The sequence below is a fragment of the Diorhabda carinulata genome, chromosome 10 (genome assembly GCF_026250575.1).
Source record: "Diorhabda carinulata isolate Delta chromosome 10, icDioCari1.1, whole genome shotgun sequence".
NCBI classification, from domain to species: Eukaryota; Metazoa; Arthropoda; class Insecta; order Coleoptera; family Chrysomelidae; genus Diorhabda; species Diorhabda carinulata.
In genome coordinates, this window is record NC_079469.1 from 9,350,448 (window position 1) to 9,372,945 (window position 22,498).

General features: G+C 32.0%; 1 protein-coding gene across 3 annotated transcripts in view; it reads right to left on the reverse strand.

The window, feature by feature from the left end:
- Nucleotides 1-18,953, reverse strand: part of LOC130899108 (neuroligin-4, X-linked-like) — a 113,297-nt gene extending 94,344 nt beyond the window's left edge. The window contains exons 1-2 of one of the 3 annotated variants that reach the window (XM_057808878.1): nucleotides 18,679-18,953; nucleotides 12,590-13,081 (exon numbers count right to left, since the gene is read on the reverse strand). In XM_057808878.1, coding sequence (XP_057664861.1) covers nucleotides 12,590-13,031 — 442 coding nt within the window. In that variant the 5' untranslated portion in view covers nucleotides 13,032-13,081; nucleotides 18,679-18,953. Of the gene's footprint in view, nucleotides 1-12,589; nucleotides 13,082-18,640 lie in introns of all 3 variants that reach the window. The other 2 variants (XM_057808877.1, XM_057808879.1) reach the window with 2 other exon arrangements.
- Nucleotides 18,954-22,498: the final 3,545 nt, after the last annotated feature.

Genomic DNA, 22,498 nt, shown 5'->3' on the forward strand with positions numbered 1-22,498 from the left:
TAATTTTTCAAAAACTGCGAAGGCGTCTTTATTAAGATTGTGGGATTACTTAATTTATGAAAACTTTTATTGATTGTGAAGAGAACTTAAGTCACTAGTAGTCAATATGATTTGAGGTTATGTCAAACGAAAACGGCTTACATAAATCAACATCTAATGAGTATATTAATTGACTGATCTATTTTTTCAACGTCAATCGTTAATTTGGATTCAAGAAACCGATCCTTACAATAAATTCTTGGAATAGAATTATTATTCAAATCGCCCTTGTAAACTGCACGTAACAACATCATTAGTTTGAGAAATTGGAAAAACGCTAAGGTTCAAATACATTTATCGTTGGATTCAACACGACGTACGCGCTTATAGCCGTCATCACGGGTCAAGAGAAATATCCCTTTGGCCAACTTATTTCACAAATTGAATGAACGTTTTGACCCGAATAAAAAGCCACTGGAATGGACGTCAAAAGGGTTTGGTTATATCTTACATGTTTAGTTGTGGACATACGCGAATGTATGCGCTACCAACAGAATAATCCAATGAGTAGAGTTCTGGGTTAAGCGCAAATTTAAGCTTGGAATATATACTCGTAGTAATTACTAGAATTTCGAATAGCGCAACTATTTTGTAACACAAATAAGAATTGAGAGTTTCCTTTGGAGGTGAATTATACACATTCATTTCAATTAGTTCTTTATATATTATACGAGTACATTATTCAATGCTGCGAATGATAGATGAAATTGCTTTCTAGAATGAATAATTTGATATATCATCTCGTTGCATGGAAATTGTTGTTGTCTGAATATAAGTTATAGGGAAACAATTTTATCAAATATCCAGGAATTGAGCCAGTGATTCAGAAATTTTTAACGCTTATTCTCAAAGCAGAAACCACTTTCTATCCGAAGATATTTATTACATCTATGGAATTATACTGATGAGTTGCTATTTAGTTTGTTATATCCAAATATCTAGAACTTCTTCTAAAAAATCGTAGAATTTCATTTCAACGATAACAAAATTCAATACATTACGACAACATCAATTATTTAAAAATTTGGATTCCGTTATAATGATCCATTCTTGTCCAGCTTAATTATTTCCGTAATTTTAAAAAGTTTACGTCTATAAATGTTATAGGGATTCCGATCTTCTTGCCAATATTGTTTTCTGTAAGATGTCTCATAATCAATGTACTCTTTTCCGGAAGCCTGGTGCTTCTTCTCTCGAAACGTTCTCCATTTTTTTTTATCATTGTGGTAAATAACCTTGCGATTGAGAGAATTACACTTATTTCTAATAATTGTTGGTTGATTTCTTATTTCCTTCTTTATATGTGCAGCATACGAAAGACAAATTCCATTTGCTTGGAATTCTTCCTCTTTTTCAAAATTATCAAATGGTATCTTCATGAAAGATACGATCTTCTCTTTTCCATATTTTAACAATTTCATTTTCATATTTTCGCACCGGAATGCTTTGTTATCTTCTGCCTTTATGAGGCTTTCTTCATATTTTCTTCCTAGCTTTCCACCTTACTCACCTTTTATTGTTCCTGTTGAATATATTGTGGTCTGTTTTATTTTAGTTGGGTTTTTTCCATTGGTGAAGTGTAATGATTTTTGTGATATTCTCATATTGACGATGATACCAATTATTTTTAAATTTTTTCTTATGCTTACGATGATCTATTATAGCTATATTGTGATGTGTTGTCTTCAGGGTTGTCTACTTGATGCAAAAAATTCGGGAATGAGTGGATAAGGTGAAAATAATGTTGATACAAGAGAAAAATACCTCCTATAAGCATAATCAATAAATAATAACAATTCATGATAATTAATTTCTTTATGGCGAACGGTTTCCTTGATGTGTACAACGATTTAAAAATCTACATATCTCCTAAATCATGAATTTAATCGTGTTAAACAAAGAGTACCTTTTTGATACAAAATCTATTGAAAAATCCATTTTTGCTATTTTAAGATTGTACAGGTTGTCCCTGTAAAAGTTATGGATTGTTAACAATTCGGCATGAGCCGCCCCCGGCCTTCAGGTAGTAGTGTAGACTTGTTCATAATTTTCAAGTGTATAATTTAGAAAATATAATCAAATAAGTTCTGATTTCGCCTATATTTTGGAAACCTAGAATGAGGGGTCGTGTGAGAAAAAGTTTCTTATGTCAAAGCATTATTTTCACGTCATCACTCACTTCGAAATTTTTGCATCAAGTCCTGGAACACTTTGCATATCTATACATATATTTCCTGATTCATTTTTTCTAGTTTTTTTCTTTTGTTTTCTAAGGGTAACGTACTCTTCTCAAACTTTTAGTGCTTCTGAAAAAGATTTCCTTTGTTCTTTGTTCCATCATTTTGAATTCATCGTTATACATATATAGTTAATACCTATTTCTACTTCGTTCATTAAGAATTGCTCCTTTGACGGCATTCTATGAAGAAGATATTTTCTTTGAGCCTATTGTTGAGATCATATTTAGATAATTCATACTGATTATTCTTAGGAGGTTCATAATCTCTACTATTATCGTCGAAGATCCCGTCAAATTCTGAACCAATTTCATTTTGATTCAGTGGTCTTTTCTCATCCATATTAGGAGATAGATCATTCAGTTATAATAATAATGGAACAAAACACTCAAGAAAGACGTGAATGTGATGTATTTGAAAAAGTTTATCAAATGGTACTGGACGACCGACCGTCGAACCGTCGGAGGCGGTCGACAAATAATAAGAATGCATTTGGATTAGGTGCACTAAGGCGCAAGGTCGTGAATCTACCTCACTCACTTAGACCTATCGATCTTCTATGTACCCCAAACTGTTCACAGGAGCGCATTTGTCATGTACTGATTGAAGAATTATGCAGGCGTTGGCTACTGTATGAACATGAAAGGAGATAACCCTCTTTTTCATACAACATGCATATTTGGTATTATGTCCGCAGTTCTGTGGAGTGCAATTTCCGATGTTAAAGTGTGTTTTTATTCTGTGGTACTAGTTTGAAAATATTGTGCATTCGATTGTTTGTTGTTGTTGTTGATTTTCAATTTTGAACAATTTTAATTTCCATATCAGTGATCATCCCCTCTGTCTTTTATTCTTATCATTTTTCTATAATTCTAACAAGTTGCTTGCTCAGTATTTCTCTGGCAATAACATATCGTTATTCTCATAAGTAGTGAAATAAACATTTTCTTTGTGAAAACCACCTTATACAACAAGAAAGCAGAGAAAGGAACAAGGTTTTATTATCCCCTATCATCGATTTTCTACAAGGAAAAAAAACTAGGTAATAAAAAAGTGTAAGGTGGTCTGAATGGGTGAATTTTACACGTGTATGTGACCTGTGAAATGAACAGGGATATCCCTTGACAACGACCCAAATGTCATCTTGGATTTGGAGTATTGAATATTTAGGATGTTAATCAGAATCAGATCCTTAGATTTATTAAAACAATGAAAAGATAAATGTTGAGGTTTCTTAAATGGATGGAAAGGCTAGAAAAATATTATTATTTATTATATGGATAATTTTTATGAATTTGAAAACGTCTAATATGTTTTATAGTATCTAATTCTGTCAATTCTAGTACCAATTTAAAATGTATGGGATGTAAAAATTGTATACGTGGACGATAATTTGGAGAATTGTAGCTGAATTTCGAAAACCAACCAAAATGCTCTTACTGCTGAATCAATTCAGCTAACAAGAAATAATTAAAAATGAAAATTTAAAAAATATATTATAATACAAAAATATATGTTGAATCCTATAATTGTTGATCAGTGGATTCAAACGATTATTTATTCATAATACTTTTCTTTTTCTCATGAATCTTTCCCACAGTTCCATTAAAGTTGATCTTGCAAAATAAATAACCTTCCGCAAAAATTAATGAATCCAATCTAGAGCTATCTAAAGTGGCTTTCGACGCCCACACCAAATAATTCATTTTACACGCCTCTGCTTGGCTGCGTCCAGGGTGGCCGTAGCCATAATTGCAAGATGATTAAATGGCTTAAGGGCCAAACGACAAAGTGCTTGCTCTTCTAAAGGGATTTGCAGACACGTATTATGAAATTTACTTGAAAGTTTGATGCGTTTTCATAATTTGAATCTTCATTAAATTAGATAATTTTCATTTGATGGAACAAAAAAAAACTAAATATATTTTCAATCTCTAATTAGATACCATTTGATGAGATTTGTAATTGTATATCTAATTTGGATAGTTGTTATAAATACTTTTGCTCTTCATGAACTAACAAATAATATAATGTATAATCTAAGATTTGAATATGTGATAAATCATGCTTGAGATTGTTGGCTACCAATTAAACACTAATTTAACAACAGCATTGAAAGGAAGTACCTCTAGCAATATTTCGGTCTGGTGTAAAGAACCTTATAAAATGAACATATTCTGTTGGGTATCAGTGAGTAGATCACAAATCCTTGATTTACGACAAACAATATCATCATTATTTTCTATTCTTTTCATTACCAAAGTTCTTGGTCAGTGTTTATTAGAAGGGAATACATTTTCAACTTATCGTCAAACCAGAGTTTTCCAGAAGTAGACTGATGAAATGTGAGTTTCAGACTGATGAAATGTGAGTTTCATCTGATGACTGAAACATTTATTCCACTCCAGTTAGGTGAGAATGATTTGAACATTTCATCATTCCAAGAAACCGTCTTGTTTGTGTTATATGTCGTTACAATAGTAACGAGTTCAACGAGGACTACGAATCCTGATTGTACGATGCTACGTTTATAGTGGATGGGAACGAAATTATGTGGTTACTAGAAATTTCTAAGGCCTGATCAAATGGTTGGATCAGAACAATATTGTTAATACTTGTCTCAATAAGAGGGGGAAATTAGAAAAAAATTCATTCAAAAACTGAAGAGGGGTTCGGAAAATGATTTTAGATAACCCTATATGATTAAGCTTCCGTATAATTCTAATTCTGTGAAATGACTAATACACCATTTTAGAGAATCTTTTGCTTTCTGTCTCGAAGAGTTATTTTGAAAACAGCACAGCTGTTTGCATACAATCGGATGACGGCGATGCAACGCCATGTACACTATGTTGTCCTTTAGATATTTTATGCGTTTAATTCTGTTTATTTTGAGAATGTTGGTTTTGTATTAGCGATATTCAGCTACATCTGTGGCATTATCACGATTATACCAGGACTAATAGGATCATATCGATTCAGCTATCCATTCTATTGACTTAAAAACTATTCGTAAATAATATAGAATACATAAAAAATTAAACGTATCCGTAGCGAGTAGATAAATGATATTGATCTTTATGATAGGATATCATGAAGTCACTTTGCATAGATGTGTATGATTGAAATTGTCATAAATATTCAATAGCTAGATCTATTCAGTTGATCATATGGATTGCTTCCTTCGAAAGGTCTCGTGATGTGAGATTTTTGTCAATCTTTCCATAAATTGATGATGAGATGCAAATAATGCATGTACTTCGTTTTCTCGATACAAAAGTATAAGCAACATTTCCTCTATCATTTGGTGCTCAATGTGGCAATGAAAATATAGAAGGATATAGGTTTTGGAGAAAGATCGAAGCTTATCTAAGCTTCCATGAAAGGTAACATTAATATGACCAATCAATTACAGGAAAAACCATAGCCATGGCAAAACTGTTTAAACAGACATTTATTGATCGGAAATATATTTTACTTGAATGGATATATCTAAAAGTTATGAGAAGAAAGATAAGGATAAAAAAGACAAAACGATTTTGATGTTATTCTAAAAATCATATTTGAGTTAGATTGTGTGTAGGTATTAATTAATTCATTAATTAATTCACTAAATCTTTAGATTTACAAAAAACCTATATAAAAGTCACATTGGAGGTGTCGGAATAGGTCTACGTCAACATATTTATAGTGTATGAGAGACTGAAATACTATAAAATAAAAACAACAACATGTTATCTAATGAAAAAATATGATCTAAACATGATATAAGATACGAATATAACTTCATCATCATATAAAATTCCTATAATGAACTAGGTTATTGAGAAAATAACAACGTATATACTACCCGCTCTTCGATACTCAAATTCATGGAAAAAACTACGAAAACAACGTGACAAATAGAAGTTTCCTTCACACTAACGATCTTTTTCTCAGTTTCCTCAAATTTCACAGACTTTATCAGTTGAAAATGTGAGAAATATTCCTAGATAGTTGACAAAATTACTTACAAACTGAATTTTGGCAGTTTTAACATTTCTGGATGTCCATTAAATTCTAGATGGAATCGTAGCTCATAACGAGAAGTTAATGAGATAAGTCAATTATGAAAAAAAATTAATATGTAGTATATGTTAATATACTCTAAGCATTACTGTAAGACATGTGAGGCTTTATCAATGAAGAAAAGAGGCAAGTTCGTGTCAAGGAGAAGTTATCCATTGCAATAGTAAATTCATGAGTTTCATTACTTCTTTTAATGTACTCTGTTTCTTCCTATAATCACAAAACTTCTTTCACACCTCCTAAGCAATGATACTGTCTTGATAAGGAAAAATAAAAATATTAGAAAATTCGTCAGAACACTGTTTCACTCAAAAAGTAGCCTTCTTAAAAAGTTTATAGCTATGTTTTCTCATTTATGTTTAATATTCACCAGAATGGTCATTCACAATATATCTCATTATTAATAGTATAATGGTATAATCGAGAAGATATAATTTACAATCTAACATGTTGCTACTGTAGAGGAAAGGGCAACATTGCCAACAATATGCAATATAGAGTAATATTTTAGTATGTCCAGGCGACTATAGCCAAATGTGTTTAGTTTGGTATCACCGATTTAGTTTTATCTGTTGCAGACAGGTTGCCAGAAAATCACTTGTCGACCGATAATACAGTGCAATATTGTTTTGGTTATTATTTGATGTGTTTTGAAAAATATCTATGAATAAAATGACAAACTTGTTCTAATGAAAGAATTAATGAAATACATTCTCATCCTGAGTTGTGGAATGTGGAACTCGCAATATATAAATAAAGGAATATTAAAAGAGTTATATGGACTAATAACACTGAAAAATTCAATAAATCAACTGATAAATGTTAGAAAAAATTCAGAAGCTTAACAACCTACAATAAAATGAGAAAAGAAGGATATTGAAATTGATAGACTTATTTCTACAATCAATTGGAGTTTCACGTCTTTTGATGAATGGTTGAATCCACGATCTTATTTTTTCAAATTTTTGTTCAGAACAAAATGGGCCGCTATAGCATGTATTATTTTGTCAACATTGTTGCCCAATTGAGTCACCAGTTTACAAAACAAATTCATGGGCCATACTGTTGCAGGTATTATTGCCGAGATACTTAATATTTCTGATCTATATGCTGCGTTAAAAGCTCGTATTACGAGTATTATAATTACCTATTGTAGTAAAAATATTACCCGCTTAAAAGCGCGATAAGTTAATAACTGGATATTTTCTTCCTAAACTTGCGTAATTCGTAAGCACGCTTTTCCAATTTTAGAAATATCGTTGCACAGCTATCCACTTAGGAAAGCGGACTATGATCTTATCTACCTACTCCACGTTAAGAATTAGTTGAGAGCTCAATACTTTACAATGCCAGAAAATGCACAATCATTTCTCAATTGAAATGATTGTGCATGTGCATGTATATTTTCAATAATAATTTTATTATTTATTGTAGTTTTCTAGTGTATACTTTATATTCAGATTTGATTTTATTTGTTTCTTTATTTAATTACTGGAATGTTAGTTTCTTGGTTTTTTACAAGCTTTCATCATTTATCATAAATAATTTTTTGAAATTATGCATTTCTCTCTCTCTCTCTCTCCCTTTCTTTTTATACTAAAATTTTTCAACTTGTTCAGTACCTGAATAAATATCATATTGCATCTTATTTATTCATTATGTAATTAGTTTACACTATTGGTGTGTGCACAATATGGAATCAATAATCAATAGTAAATCCCAGTTAATAACGTAATAAATACAAAAGTCGACTATACCATAGTTATCAGTGAAACTAAAATGAAAATATTTGGATTGAAAAAAATTAAGGGTAGTATTCAACTCGTTATACAGTGTGTCTACTTAAGTTGGAACCATATGGAGAACTTTTTTATTAATGGTTTTAAGTTAAAAAGTTATTCATGATAAAAAGTTCTGCATGGTCCAAAAGTTGAAATGCAGCCATCAGATATCAATTTTTCAAAGCAGTATACGAGGTTTGTCAAAAAATTTGAATTTTGTGCAAGAGTAAAGTATCTTATTTCTCACAATTTAGAAAAATGTTATGGAGTAAAGTTGTTTTGAATGGAAAGATATATTCAAATATGCAATTACAGCCATTTATTATCAAAATTCAGGTTTTGTGATTATTTACTAATCGTATTAATTATTCTGGCTGGATACAATTTATCTCTCTTACCTGTTAAGAATATGATAACCTTTCTATTTATTACTGTTTTTGAACAACCTTGCAATTTACATACGTAATGCATAATAATTATTATTTATTGTAGAAATTGAAAAATCCATACAAAGAATTTTGATTAAACAGAAGCAAACATAATTAAATTTTAATTCAATGTCCCACAGCTTTGATATATCCACCTTCTCTTTGTAAACATTCAATTGTTCTTTTGTCAAACTCTTGTATTAATTTCCGTATCATATTTTGAGTAATTTTTTGGCATTCCTCAGAAATAATCCTTTCCAAATGGTTTACATCATCAAATGGTCCTCGCTGTTTTCACTAACCCTATAAAAAAGTAAACAGGAGTCAAATCAGCAGACCTAGGATGCTAAAGAATATCTGAATACCTGTGAATTACCTTACCGTTAAACTTATTTTCAAGAAGTACTCTAACGTTTAATGCAGTATGAATGGAAGCATCGTCTTGTTGGAACCAAATTGTCATACGTTCTTGTAACGGAAGGTCGTGCAAAACATCACTTGATTTTCTAATAATTGTAATTTTGTGATGAGTCGGTTCCGTTTGAAGAAAATGTTGCCTCATCGGAAAATATTATAGTTATTGTAAAAAACGGGTCTTCATTCAACTTTCCTTGTATAAGTGTGCAGAATTCAAAATAAATATCGTAATCCCTTGATAGTAACGTGTGTACAAATTGTGGTTTGTATGCATGACACAGAACACAAGTTCTATTTTTCCATGTGGTTCCAGTTCACTAGACACACTGTATATTCAAGCGAAGACCTCAAAATTCGAAGTATGAGCTAAGTGTTCCTAATAAAATCAATGAAGTGAAAAATTGCAATAAAATGATGAAAATCCACCCTTTTTGATTTATTCCTTTGTATTCACCTAATTACCTATCATATTGGTGATTTGACAAAATATTTATTATGCAAATAGAGAACTGATAATACATCATCCGTGCACACGAATGAATAGTGCAGATAATGAAATTCATTTGAAGTAAACATCAAAATTCAATGTCAGACTACAAAATGTACATACACACAATTATGTGGCAATTCATATAATAACAAATATTAGTAGATCTCTCAGCATTACGTGGAAATTCGTTATATTCACTACATAAAATGAAACTTCTATATTTATAAAAGAATTCATTCCTCGAGTGCTTAGATGTTTATTATTCTGCCATTAGAGGCATGTACTGCTTGTAATTATAATATAATGTTTGTTTCCCATTACCTAAAATAATTTGTATATAGGAAAAGTTCTCGCGCAAAGGAACTCACGTCTCGAGAGTTGGATATTAACATATTAAGCACAAATGAATAGGAAGAACCTTCCTGTTATTCACAAAATATTCATTTTAGTTCAATACAGTATGGAAGAAACGGTTTATTGTCTGAAGATATAAATTTTTTACTAACTAACTCATTGGATGATTTCTCAACTTATATAAATACGTCATAGCTGTTAAAGTGATTCCATAATATTCCCTTATCATGGCTGTATTGCTGATTAGGAGTTATTGTTGGATTACCATGAAATTGAGGGTGATATTATCCACGTTTTTATGAAGTCAGAAGTGAATGTACATTTCACCACAAATTTTTATCAAAAACCTATAAAACTCCAAATTGATTTATAAATACTTGGATTATAAAATGTGATCCTCCAAGTTGGAAATGTTAAACTTAAGCTGGTATCAATATACTCGTCAAGAATTATGTTGGCCAAGCTGCTCGTGTAGAAAAAATCAATAAAGTTAGTCCTGATTAAAAGAAAAAAGTGTATAATCATCAATCAAAACCCGGAAATAGTTCTTCTTATCATGTGTCTCTGGATCTATAGCACCACTCAGAGGTCTGAGCTCCGCTGTACTTTACATGAGTAGATCCATGGAGAATCTAAAGAAGAAGAACTATGTATATCTTTGAAGAGCCCTGAGATATCTGAGATATCTGAAAGAGATTCTACATCTAGAAGCCTTTTGTGATACTGACTTTACAGAAGATGTTGAATCAAGAGACAAAGACACAACCAAAAATATAAGAATACTACAGAATATGTCATTATACTATCTGGAGGACCAATTGCCTGGACATCGAGAAGACAATCAGTAGTCGCACAATCTACAGTGGAGTTTGAACTTATTGTTGCGTGTGAATGTATCAAAGAATTCAGTTCCTGATAGAGCTACTAAAAGAATTGACTGAAAAAGAAGTAAAGGCAATGCTCTATATAGACAACCAAAGTACAATTGAAGCCATTAAAGCTGTAAGAATTGAGAAGAGTGGGAATATCGAAGTGAAATATTTTTTCACAAAACATGAGTATTATGAGAAATTGTTTCAAATGTCCTATGTGCCATCTGAGAGAAATCAAAGATTCAACGCTCTAGATATGATTGTCATTTTTTTCTTGTTTACGGGCGAGTGTTGGAACTGTTCAGTTTAAGTTAGTATCAATAAACTCGTCAAGAATTATCTTGGCAAAACTGCTCATGTAACTAAAAATCAATTCAGTCCTTAGTAGAAGAAAAAAGTGTGTATCAGTCATTTTCCATGAAATATTTGGAAGATTCAATGAAAATAAGATAAAACATTACTGGAATTAAAAAAATCGCTACACTTCGTAACCGTTTTACTAAAAAATTATTATGAATATGAGCTATCAAGCTGCGGGGAGATAATTGTCTCAAATGAAAAAAAAATCTGTTGTTAATGCGTGTTAGATACTACGAAAATGTTACTGTGATACCAAATATCTATCCTCTTTTCTAACAATTTCAATTTTTGTGCAGATTAGATGGAATTGAAGAGTTCTTTGTTTAATAATGATAACGAAATAAGATAAAATCTGTATAAATCTATATAAATATTTCGACAGTTTTCTATTACAAGATTTCTTCACTAAATTATTTATGCTGTAGACGTTCTCTAGGGCAAGGTAAATGAATGGTAGCAATATTAGTGCATCAATATTTTTAGCGCATTTTTTGTAAATTATTATTAGCGTTTTGTCCGTCCGTCTGTCTGTCTGTAATATTTCGTTAGACCCCAACAGCTCGAAACGTCAAATTTGCCATGGAAGCTCCTTTTGATAAATTGAGATTTTTGTTAATATTTACCGCTAACGGTGAAAAATGCGCTATATTCTCTCGCGCTGAGAGTTCGACGACTTTTTTATTTACTTGTTTCTACATATGAAGAATAATCTTATCCTAACAAAAAATATGAATTTTCAATGAGAGCCAAGTTCAATATTGTTACGAACAAATTCGCGAAAAGGGTCCTTAAGCCCATCTTGCTTGGCTACAATGGATTTTAAATTCTGCGAAGGCGCATATTTTGAATACTTTGCGGAATTCGTTTGATCTCAAGTTTTTTTTATAGAAAGCGGTTTATTTACATTGTTTATTTTGAATAATTTTTAAAAAGGTCTATTAATTTATTTGTTTTAATTCTTTATGTTCTTGAAGTTTGGGAAATTCCATTCGTGACATATAAATAAGTATCTGTATTACAGTTTAGTTCACTTTTTAATGAATACTTTCAGTAAACAGAACGAATCATCAAAGTAATCGAATAATTTAAATTATTATAAGTTAGTGTAGTTTTTAGTGTTTGAATGAATTAAGAACGTAAGAGACAATGTCTATTTATCAAACCTTATAAATAAATGAGAAAAGCATTACAATATTATGATATATGCATAGGTTGTTGTCTAAATATATGAGCCAAATTTGACACGTTTATGTGAAATAGATTTTGCGTTATGATGTCAAGGTCCTCTAAATGTATACTGAAAATTATTTCTTTTCGCGCTACATGAATGACAAAAGTTTTTGCCTACAGATAGGGTACTGAACGTAGGAGAATATAACCCTAGAATTTGAATATGAATATAATTGATTTCAGTCAAATATTTTTTTGTTGACTCTCAAATTCTTACAACCGTTTCTTTAAAATATGCTATATGGTAGTTTATGAAATATATATTGCTCGATATTGTGAATGATATGTCAATCAAAAAACATAATGTACTCACCTGTTAGAGGAGCATAAATATTCAAATACAAGCAATCCTCGCTCTGGTTTTGCAGGTATGACTTCAATTTGAGAAAATATTCTTTCCTAAACGATGGCATTTTCCTCTCATCTGGAAACTTTTGTGGACAAACTGGTCCAAAGGTGTCAGCGTATTTAACTCCAAACCAAGAAGGTGCACCAGCAGTTGGCATGAATCTCAAATCACCAACTGGAGGCGCCGCGTAAGGAATACCTCGATACACACCTACTCGATAACTATCCTCTCGGTCGATTTTAGGTTCCACTATTATTCCTCTTAACTCACCTTGTTTCAGATAAATGTTTTTTGTATACTCCTTAGCGTATGGATTGTAACTATATTCGTAAGAACTCATAATCACAGTTTTACATAATGACATTAACGTTATCACGATTGTTAATGATTTGGTTATGTACGCCATATTTTTATCAAATTATAACATATTGTAGCAGTTTACTGGTTAAAGAATACCTGTGAAGTATGTAACAGTTTACAAATTTGAGTAATGATTCAAGATTTTTTTTCAAAACTTTGGATTGTATCTAGTTTAATAAATAGGAAAAAGGCAGGTGAAATGGGGTACTTAAGGCTCTATGGAAACACGAAAAAGTGTGCGAAATACCCCGTTTTACCCGTTAGGAATACTGAATGGAGAAACAAGTGTATGTGAAAAAACTTAAGAATATAACTACAGCCTATTATTAGCGTCGTCTACTCTAGCACAGGAATTATGTGCTCATCGACAGCACAAAGCACAGATTGCCCTTAGAAGAGGTGAAATAAAAATAGCCACAATAAAGGCTTTCTGCGTCGCTGCTCTGAATATCTCCACTATCACTTGAAAAAACTTTATTCCCTCTTTTCACTTTTTTCACATCATTCTTATATCACTTTCTTTCTGTACGGTATACAGCCACTAGATTTCTTCTTACGGCATTTTCTTCTGTTTTTTTTTTTAAACTTTGCTTAACAGATTCTTCTAGCTTTTGTTTGCAGAAATGTGGTTTTTCCTTTTCTTCTTAAATCACTTCGCAAATTTTTATCATATTGCGGAAACGCAATAGCAGCTTCTAGACTTGTGAGTGGAAAAGAATAAACATAAGATTTAGATGTGTCTGATTTAGGCTCAGTGATGGGTGTTACATTCCATTTTAATTGGAGTTGCAGTTATCGGTGTCAATAATTGTTTTTTCGTTCAAGAACCCAATCTTCTACAATTTCTGTAGCCGTAGAAGGTCAGAAATCGGCATTAGAAAAAACATGAGCATCTACAGGACACATTACAGTTTTTCTAAGCCCATTTATTGCCTTTGGCATAGTAGCAGATGTCACATAAGCAGCACTTAACTAAGCAGACTGCACTGCCTGTGTTGGTTCCACGCTATTTTCGTTGCTTCTACTCATATTATGAGCTTGAAGGCTTAATGAAGGCTAAGTTTAGTGCTTGAAGCCGGTGCGTATTATGTGATGGAAAGCAAAGAAGAATGCCTACACTGTCTCAATATTCAAGATTTGTTGTATGTTAGGTGTGCTCATCTAAGAGTAGAAGTACATAGGATTTCGTTGGAGCCTTAAAAAAGTTAAAAATTCCTTGAACTATTTAAAGAAGAAGTTCATAGCAATGTTGTTCGAAATTCACCGTTGTGCCAGTTTCATCCACGCTATAAATGTTCTCTGCTGTTACTTTGTTGAGCGGGTGATCAATATTATTCAACCTTGCTGACTGGAGGACGAGTCTCCTGAATTCTTCTATGGTCTTCAAGTAATTGGCTAACATCGTTTGTGGAACATTAAACTGAATCGTAACTCGATAATAATCCTTTTGACCTTAAGTCACAGCGCTAACGATCGCTTCCGTATTTTCCATTGGTCAACTCTTCCTTTTGGTAGAACTCTTATAACTAAACACCATCCAAGAATAGAAGATTATAAATTCATTCAATAATAGCTACTAACAGTCGGTTACCCTTTATTACCTTACTCCATTGTGTCCTCCCTGAACTAATACTCTTAAATCGCACATTATCTAGAACAGTTAGAAGTTATTTCCTTAAAATACGGTCACTTTGAGATTAACACTTACAGTAGTGTGTAATCTAAACGAAGCACAAAAAATGTAATAAGGTGTAAAAATGTCATTGGCTTGATCCCTTAAAATAAAACTACCTCATTTCGCCCACTTACTCCGTTTTACCTGCCTTTCCCCTACACAGAATCAAACTTATATGAAATCAGTTTATAAATAATATATTTCATAAAAACAAAATATGCTTGGTGAAGAAAACATGATTACTCTTATCAAATAAGGAGTGGTTCTGAGGAGTTCAACAGATATATTGGGTATTCCATTAATCGGTTGTTATTTGAGATCAGGACAACCTATGAAGAAGAGATTCAATGGAAAAAGTGGAAACGTTACTTATCAAGAGATCAAAGGTTGGACTACCAAGAAAATAAGCATCTACCGACTTTTACGGTAAAATGGAAAATAACAAGCTAAATTAGTCAAAACTAAAACAGGACTTTGGAAAACTGAGACAACCTCTTCTTTTGCTAAATTAAACTTAAGTGGATGTTAAATCAAATAACTGTGTATTCATACTCTTCATTAAGCGTCGAATGTATGTCTCCTTTTTTCAATTGCCATTTAACTAACTGTTATAATATTATATGTTAATTACTTGGATGGATGCATGTTTTTGTGATCTTCATATGTTTATTGCTTCTTAAAATAGCTGAGATGCTACATAACTTTGATCAATTGTGGAGTAGAATATTGTTAATAAATTCAAAACCAAATGAAATTAAATAGTGAGTTGGAATTTCTAGCAATTTCTCATACCAGACACGATAACGAAGACGACAATTTGGTTATAGAAACGACCTTTAATAGTTAGTGTTGATGTGGTAGTAGAAACAGTATGAGATTTGTTACCAATTTCCAATCATCCATCGGAAAATACTGATTTGTCTTTATTACTCTGAAAAAATTAATAATCAACGTATAATATATTCAAAAGAAAATATCAGTTGGTTAGCCTCATCACTCGTTCTGTTCTTATTATTTTCTCTTCATACCCTTTCAATTGTTTCATGAGGATTTCACTTCGATTCGATCTATTCCCACCTTTCTCAAATTCTCCAAAGATTCTCATTCCCTCGGTTTACCTATTTGATATATCTATTTCTTTCTTGGTGTACTTCTTAGTTTTTTGTGTTTCTACCTAAGCTTAGCCGTTACTTCTGTATTGCTATTTTTGCTTTTTCTCTGTTGATTTGCTGTCTACCAGCTTTGTTAATTCATCCATTATTACGAAGATTTTACTCTATGCAACAATCATTTCAGAAAATAACCCGCCTAATTAGAAGTATACACAACATGTCATGTTTCTTTATCAGTATGAACAGCTGTTGAACAGAATCATCAATAAAACGAGTATTTTGGATGTACCTAGGACTATTTTTAATTTTGTTCCATCCCGTGTAACGGTTCGAGGGTAAAGTGTTCTATTTTTGAAGAGATCTTGTAGAGAGTGTTAACCTACAATGTTTGTACATTTAATTAACGTCAATAGTATGTTGCCAAAATTCAGTCGATGATTTGGAATCACATGAATGTGTTATTGAATGCTATTTCACTACTATTCTTTGAATTTTTCAATTCTGGAAAATATTTTTGAACCGGTGACATTTGTTTTAAGTTTTAATATAGAAAAATTCAAGCCTTCTTAATTCCGCAACAAAGGTTCATAAGACAAAAAATTCTTTGAAATTATAACATCATTTTTATCAATTTCGGACTTTCGGACATAATTTCTTCAATCAACATATTTATTACGAGACTGGTTCAAATATAAACCAGAACTTTTGAATATACGCGCGAAAAGTTTAGTGTCGTAAGAATGACTGCACTGGATGTTAGACTGGTCTGTTACGAAGCCATGTACAAGAAAGATATACTACTATCTATCACATCATTATTCGTTTGAGTGACTTACTAAGACACAAGTGTATGTATGGTGGTTTTCCGAAAAGTGGTGACAAACGTGCTACATGCGCGGCGCTCCAGAACAAATGTTACTGATGGGAAAGACAGCACTCTAGAAAACTCATTGTAGGAGATCGATATAGTACTTTACGCGATATGGCTGAAGAATTGAGCATCAGTGTGAGTATTATTGAGCAAATAATTTATAAACGGCTCGGTTACCGCAACATTTCAGCCAGATAGGCACCAAGACTTCTGAATTTTGAACAGTAAGTTTGCAAGCATCTCCTGTAGCGTTATGAAGAGAAAGGACAAAATTGAATGCACTTGACATTCACCACAGATGCGAATTGATTACACCACTTTATTCTAGAGAGTAAGAGCGCATCAATGGAGTGGAGGAAGAAAGACGAAGCCGCACTAGGTAAAGCGAAGGGGAATGTGTTATTTACCGTGTTTTAGGACATAAGAGGAGTAATATCCGTTGATTTTCTCACCAAAGAACAAACTATGAATACGCGGTAGTATAGTAAACACCTGAAAGAAACACGGTGAAACCTGTCAACACATCAAAACGACGCGATATTCCAATCCGTAGTGCGATATTCCTCCAAGACGTATGCAGTTTGGTTTACGATGGAAACGTTGAACGAATTAGGTTGAGAAATACTTGAACTTACTCTTCATAGATCCTATGTGTCGCCATGCGACCATTATGTATTAAGTTCTTTAAAAGAAGCACTTGGCGGACTGCGATTCGAAAGCAATGAACAGGCTAGGTTACAAGCCAAGATATTTTTATTAAAAGGTTATCCGAAAACTTCTAGGTGGTAAAAGTGTGTGTGTGTGTGTGTGTGTGTGTGTGTGTGTGTGTGTGTGTGTGTGTGTGTGTGTATAGGAAATTTTACCTCTGTATATACTTTTTATAGCAAAATTCCAATTCATATTTGATCCATCCTCGTATTTATAGAAATATAATAACATTTATCAATCTGATGTCATTGATCAATTCTGTGAATATATTTAATTTTTAACGCAAATTTCAAAATGAAACTGACATCTGCTATTTCGAGCATTCATATACAGCACTTCAAAGAAACTTGACAAGGATACGTTGGCTAAAACATTGTTGAAAAATGTATTCAACATAAAAATAACCACCGGAAATCGGTTGAATTCTTGTATATGTTTTTGAAACTTTTTGTAATTCATCGCCAATTGTTCCCTGAAGAATTTTGGTATATGACTTGAACATATATATATATATATATATAAATTATTCTAGGTTGCAAATCGAATTGTTTTCATTATCTGTTATTCTATTATCTAGAACATAACGTTAACCGAAGGATATCTACGAGCTCTAAGTGTGTAGTAAGGTTTTCTGTGAATGATAGTTTTATTACCTTACATCCATTATCGAGGTTATGATCTGAGTGCTTTGCGACCACGATTATTCATAAAAATGCTGGTGTGCAGTAAGCAGTATTTTACGAACTGTACGTTCCTAATATACGGTGATTATGGATGAATGTATCAATCAATAAAGAGGAACATGTTTTCTATCCAATGCACCAATGCAAACCAATTGAACGTTTATTGATTACAGCTTCCTTCTTCTATGCTCGATTTTCATTGTGTTAATTGTTACTCTATGTGTTGGTATTTTTGAATGAAAATTACAACTGAAGAGATAGAAGTATACTTCTATTATCTTTATCGTTTTCCAGAGCTGGTTTGGAAATTAATACATTGCAAAAAATTAGGAGCAACATATTTTTGTAGACATGAATCGAAATACTAGCGTTTATCTATTAAAGAATGATACAATTCGAGAGGCGTGGAGCAGCTCAAATATTTTGAAATTCGAAGTTGAAAAATACTTAGTGAAGTAAGGAAATTCAATTCAATTTAGTTCCTATTGAAAACGATTTATATTAGAGAATCGTGCATCAAAAATATCTAATCTTAAGTATATAAGTATCAAAATTTTTTAATATGAAAATATAAACTGGAAAAAAATAAATATAATAGCTGAATACCGTGGAAAATAAGTTTAACATAAAAACAAACCAATTACTCAAATTTGTTATCGCAATAGAGAATCAAATAAACTTTCTCCGGAGTTGACTACCATCGTAAATCACTGAAAGGTTTATTTTTTTTTTGTTATTCTATTAACCGCACAATAAATATATATGTTAGCACTTTTCTGCCGAATTCAATTCACATAGCACTATAAATTTTATCACCGTGCACAATATATAAGATTGAACTGATTTTCTAACTGATTTAATGACTGAAAAAAAACTTTCAACGCTATTGAAACACGGCTCTCATTTTCAAACTAAAGCTAAAATTGTCAGTTTACGTTGAACCGATTCAGGTCGTGAAACACAGTGTCGTCGCTTGAAGATTGAATTGTACTTTCTTGTATTATTCCAGTTCGTTGCCAACGAAATTTTTGCCGTTTGGGCCATCAGAATCCTCTTTTCCCAAGTTCCAGGTACATTTTAATTTGCATATAGTTTTAGTCAAATATAAATATCTGTTATATGAGTGTGTGCGCCAATAATTACACCTAAGAAACTAACAATATGCAGAGGCAGCTTCAGAATTAACAGATCGACAGATCTCCAAGAAGTAGAAGAAGAAGAATATAGATTTAAAATAATATGTTAGCTCGACAAACTATAAACAAATTTGAGATAATAACGAAAAATTATTTTCGAAACTCACCCACAATTACTCACTCGATAATAAACCAAAATTTGAATGTGATAGCTATAACTGAGGATTATATATACCTAAACTGTTTCTGAATGCAAATTATTGTCCAATCCTACACCTGGAACAATTTTTAATGTATCTAAAAGCAACATGGTTAAACGCTCAAATCAATTCGGAAAAGTTCTATCACAAACATAGTTAAATGATACTTTAAAAACAAGCTAATTTTCTAGGTCTACATATTTATCGTTTGGTTAGATAAAACAAGATTAAATCAATTATATACCTAAACTGATCCAGTTGCTCAGTCCCTAACTAATTTATGGATCAAAAGAATTATTATTTATCAATACGCCAGAAACTCTCGGAATTAGTTGTAGTGTACCTCCGATAGAAGTCTGAATAAGAGACAGTCACATCTCAGTCTTAAAACAAATTGTGATTGAATATTTGGTCTTGAAGCAAATTAACAAAGATGTCGTGGATACATTAGGTGAATTTTCAGTATATGACATAGTGGAAAAGTGAATTTGTGAGTTTAAGCGTGGCAAACGAACAGGTAGGTAGAGCTCCCATTACAAAACACGAAAATATTATAAAAAGTGTAATAGTTGAAGATAGTGCTGCTGAATTAAACACGGGAACATTAACTGCCCAGAGTGTACTATGAATATCAACACCCACTCATAAGCAAGTGGTATAGTCAATTTTTTGAAAGATTATTAGTAATGCATGTGAGCTACAATAACAGAATCTTATTATGCCAATTTTATTACGGATTTACATGGAGTGTAAAATAAAAACGTCTTGGTAAGCTATACAAAGCTGTTCTTTCGCATCAGAATAAGGCATCCATTCACAAGCTCGTCATTGTATCAGCAGATATAGTTAGGGAAGGCGACGATTTATTTATATCTGCCAAACTCTCCAGATTTGGCCACCGGCTATTTGCAAAACTTGAAAAACACATACTAGAAGGTGAATGGGAAGAAACTATTAAGCTTTATGGTGACTTTAATAAAAATAGAGAAATATTTGTTCATTATTTACTGTATGTGATCAGGGGTGAAGGAAAGGGATCAGACCTTGCAAAAAACATTAATCTTCGTGTGACTTGACCTCTGTAAAAACAGAGTTATAATATACTAAAATCAATAGGGATATATTTCGGTAGCACGGTTATTTTCTAAGGGTCGGTCAAGACTTGATAATATTGTGCCACGGAAATTCGAAAAAATGAATTGGGATAACATAGATTCAAAAAATCCAGTTGGACTGTAACGAATATCAAAATGTGGTGAATATTCATTTTTAATCGCATGTGTTTTGGTAATCTTTGGAATGAATACATTTAATAAAAGTATCATTTAGTTGGGCACTTTAACATTAGAGTATCCACACAAATCTGTGTCTCATACTCATTTAACTTGTACTGTTATATATAAAATTGGTTTGATGCATTGTATGATTCGCTAATAACCAATTTCGGTTGATGAGAATTTTGTGATAAATAAAAAAACTGACTAAACCATTCCATATAGCAATCGTACAATGAGTTTCCAGAGATTCGCGTTTTCATTTTAATCCGTACAGCATGGAAAACCACAACAAAAATTCGAATTTCCTTTTTTTATCAAACGGTATTCAGGAGGAACAAATTGGAGACATCATTTACGTGTTTTAGGAACAACAAAAAGCAAATAATTGATTACGTAGCAAGCTACCCGTTAGTTTAGTAACAATCCAATATTTTATCTTGATAATTGGAAACTTTTGTCATGCAAATTCCGATAATTAATGACAAGTAGTGGAAGTTTATTTTTGTTGCATTTCAATAATTATTTTATCAAGTTCTGAAAGTTTGTTATTGACGGGTGAAAATTCACAGTGTTTTCAATACTGTCATATAACGAGCATATATCTGATACAACATTTTTTTTTGTAATGAAATCAAAATAAACGATATGATTCCTGTGATTCCCCAAATGCAATTAATATCAAAACAGCAAAAATATCCAGCAGCTTATCCACAGCTTTCAAGCTGAATGTTTTGATATTATGGCATTTTGATTTTATAGTACCACGGATATATGACATAGAAAATTCTATGGGATTTAAAATAGCGATGCACTCTGCTGTGTTACTTAGGTATTTAATGCTTATTACTTTTTCCCCTTCCCTCTCTTTACTCAATTTATGCCTCAATTTCAAAATAATTCGTTCCTGATAATAGTACATTGCAGCACAAGTGTTGATATGGCGAACACCTTGTTGGGAATCGAACGCTGAATTTGAAACTATGACATTATATGAATGAGCCTTAAAGTTTACCTTTCATAAACTTGAAGTCGTATGCTATGTTGCTGAGTATACGTTTTACCTAAGAAATTATACCAATCTCAGACCAACTAGACAAGGCAAATATAATTATCTAAGAATAATCTTCAGCTTTCCAAAAACTAGGCTTACATAAAGGGTGTTTTAATAAGATCGCGAGATTTGAATTTCGCGCCATGTTTTACAGTCATAACATCACATGATTTTGACGTGACAGATCCGAAGTTGACAGTTAGTGTTAGTGAAAATAAAACAATGAAAGATTTTCTGTCTGTTCAAATCGATCGTCTTATTGGTATGAAACGTCCCCGGCTAGACACCCTTCCTCAGAAAGTGGAGGCGACACTGGTACTTAGATGGGGTGAACAATTAATTTCAAATTTGAAGCCACCAGCTTTTTAATTAAATGGAATTAAAAGTAAAGAAAAAGGTGAATAAGCTGGAGAAACCCTCGAATAATTGAATTAATAAACACAAAATAAAACTCCCCCGAATACGATTGTTCAAATTAATAATAATTTATGTTCACAACACATAAAAGTTTCAGTGACTCATTAATTTATTAAAGAAGTAATAAAATTGGCATGATTGCAGTTCTCAACATAGTGCCAAAGTGTTGGAGATGATATTGATAATAAAGTGGTGCACCGGTTGGGTATTCGATTGCATAAACTCCAATATGGCAGCTGTAGTACTGCAAAAAAAATTATCAAGGAACCATGTCTAAACTTGGAATCTACTGAGCAATAAGCTTCACATTTTTAACCATACAGAAATATATTCTCAATATATCAAATTACCCGTAACATAACATAACTTTACGACATAGATAA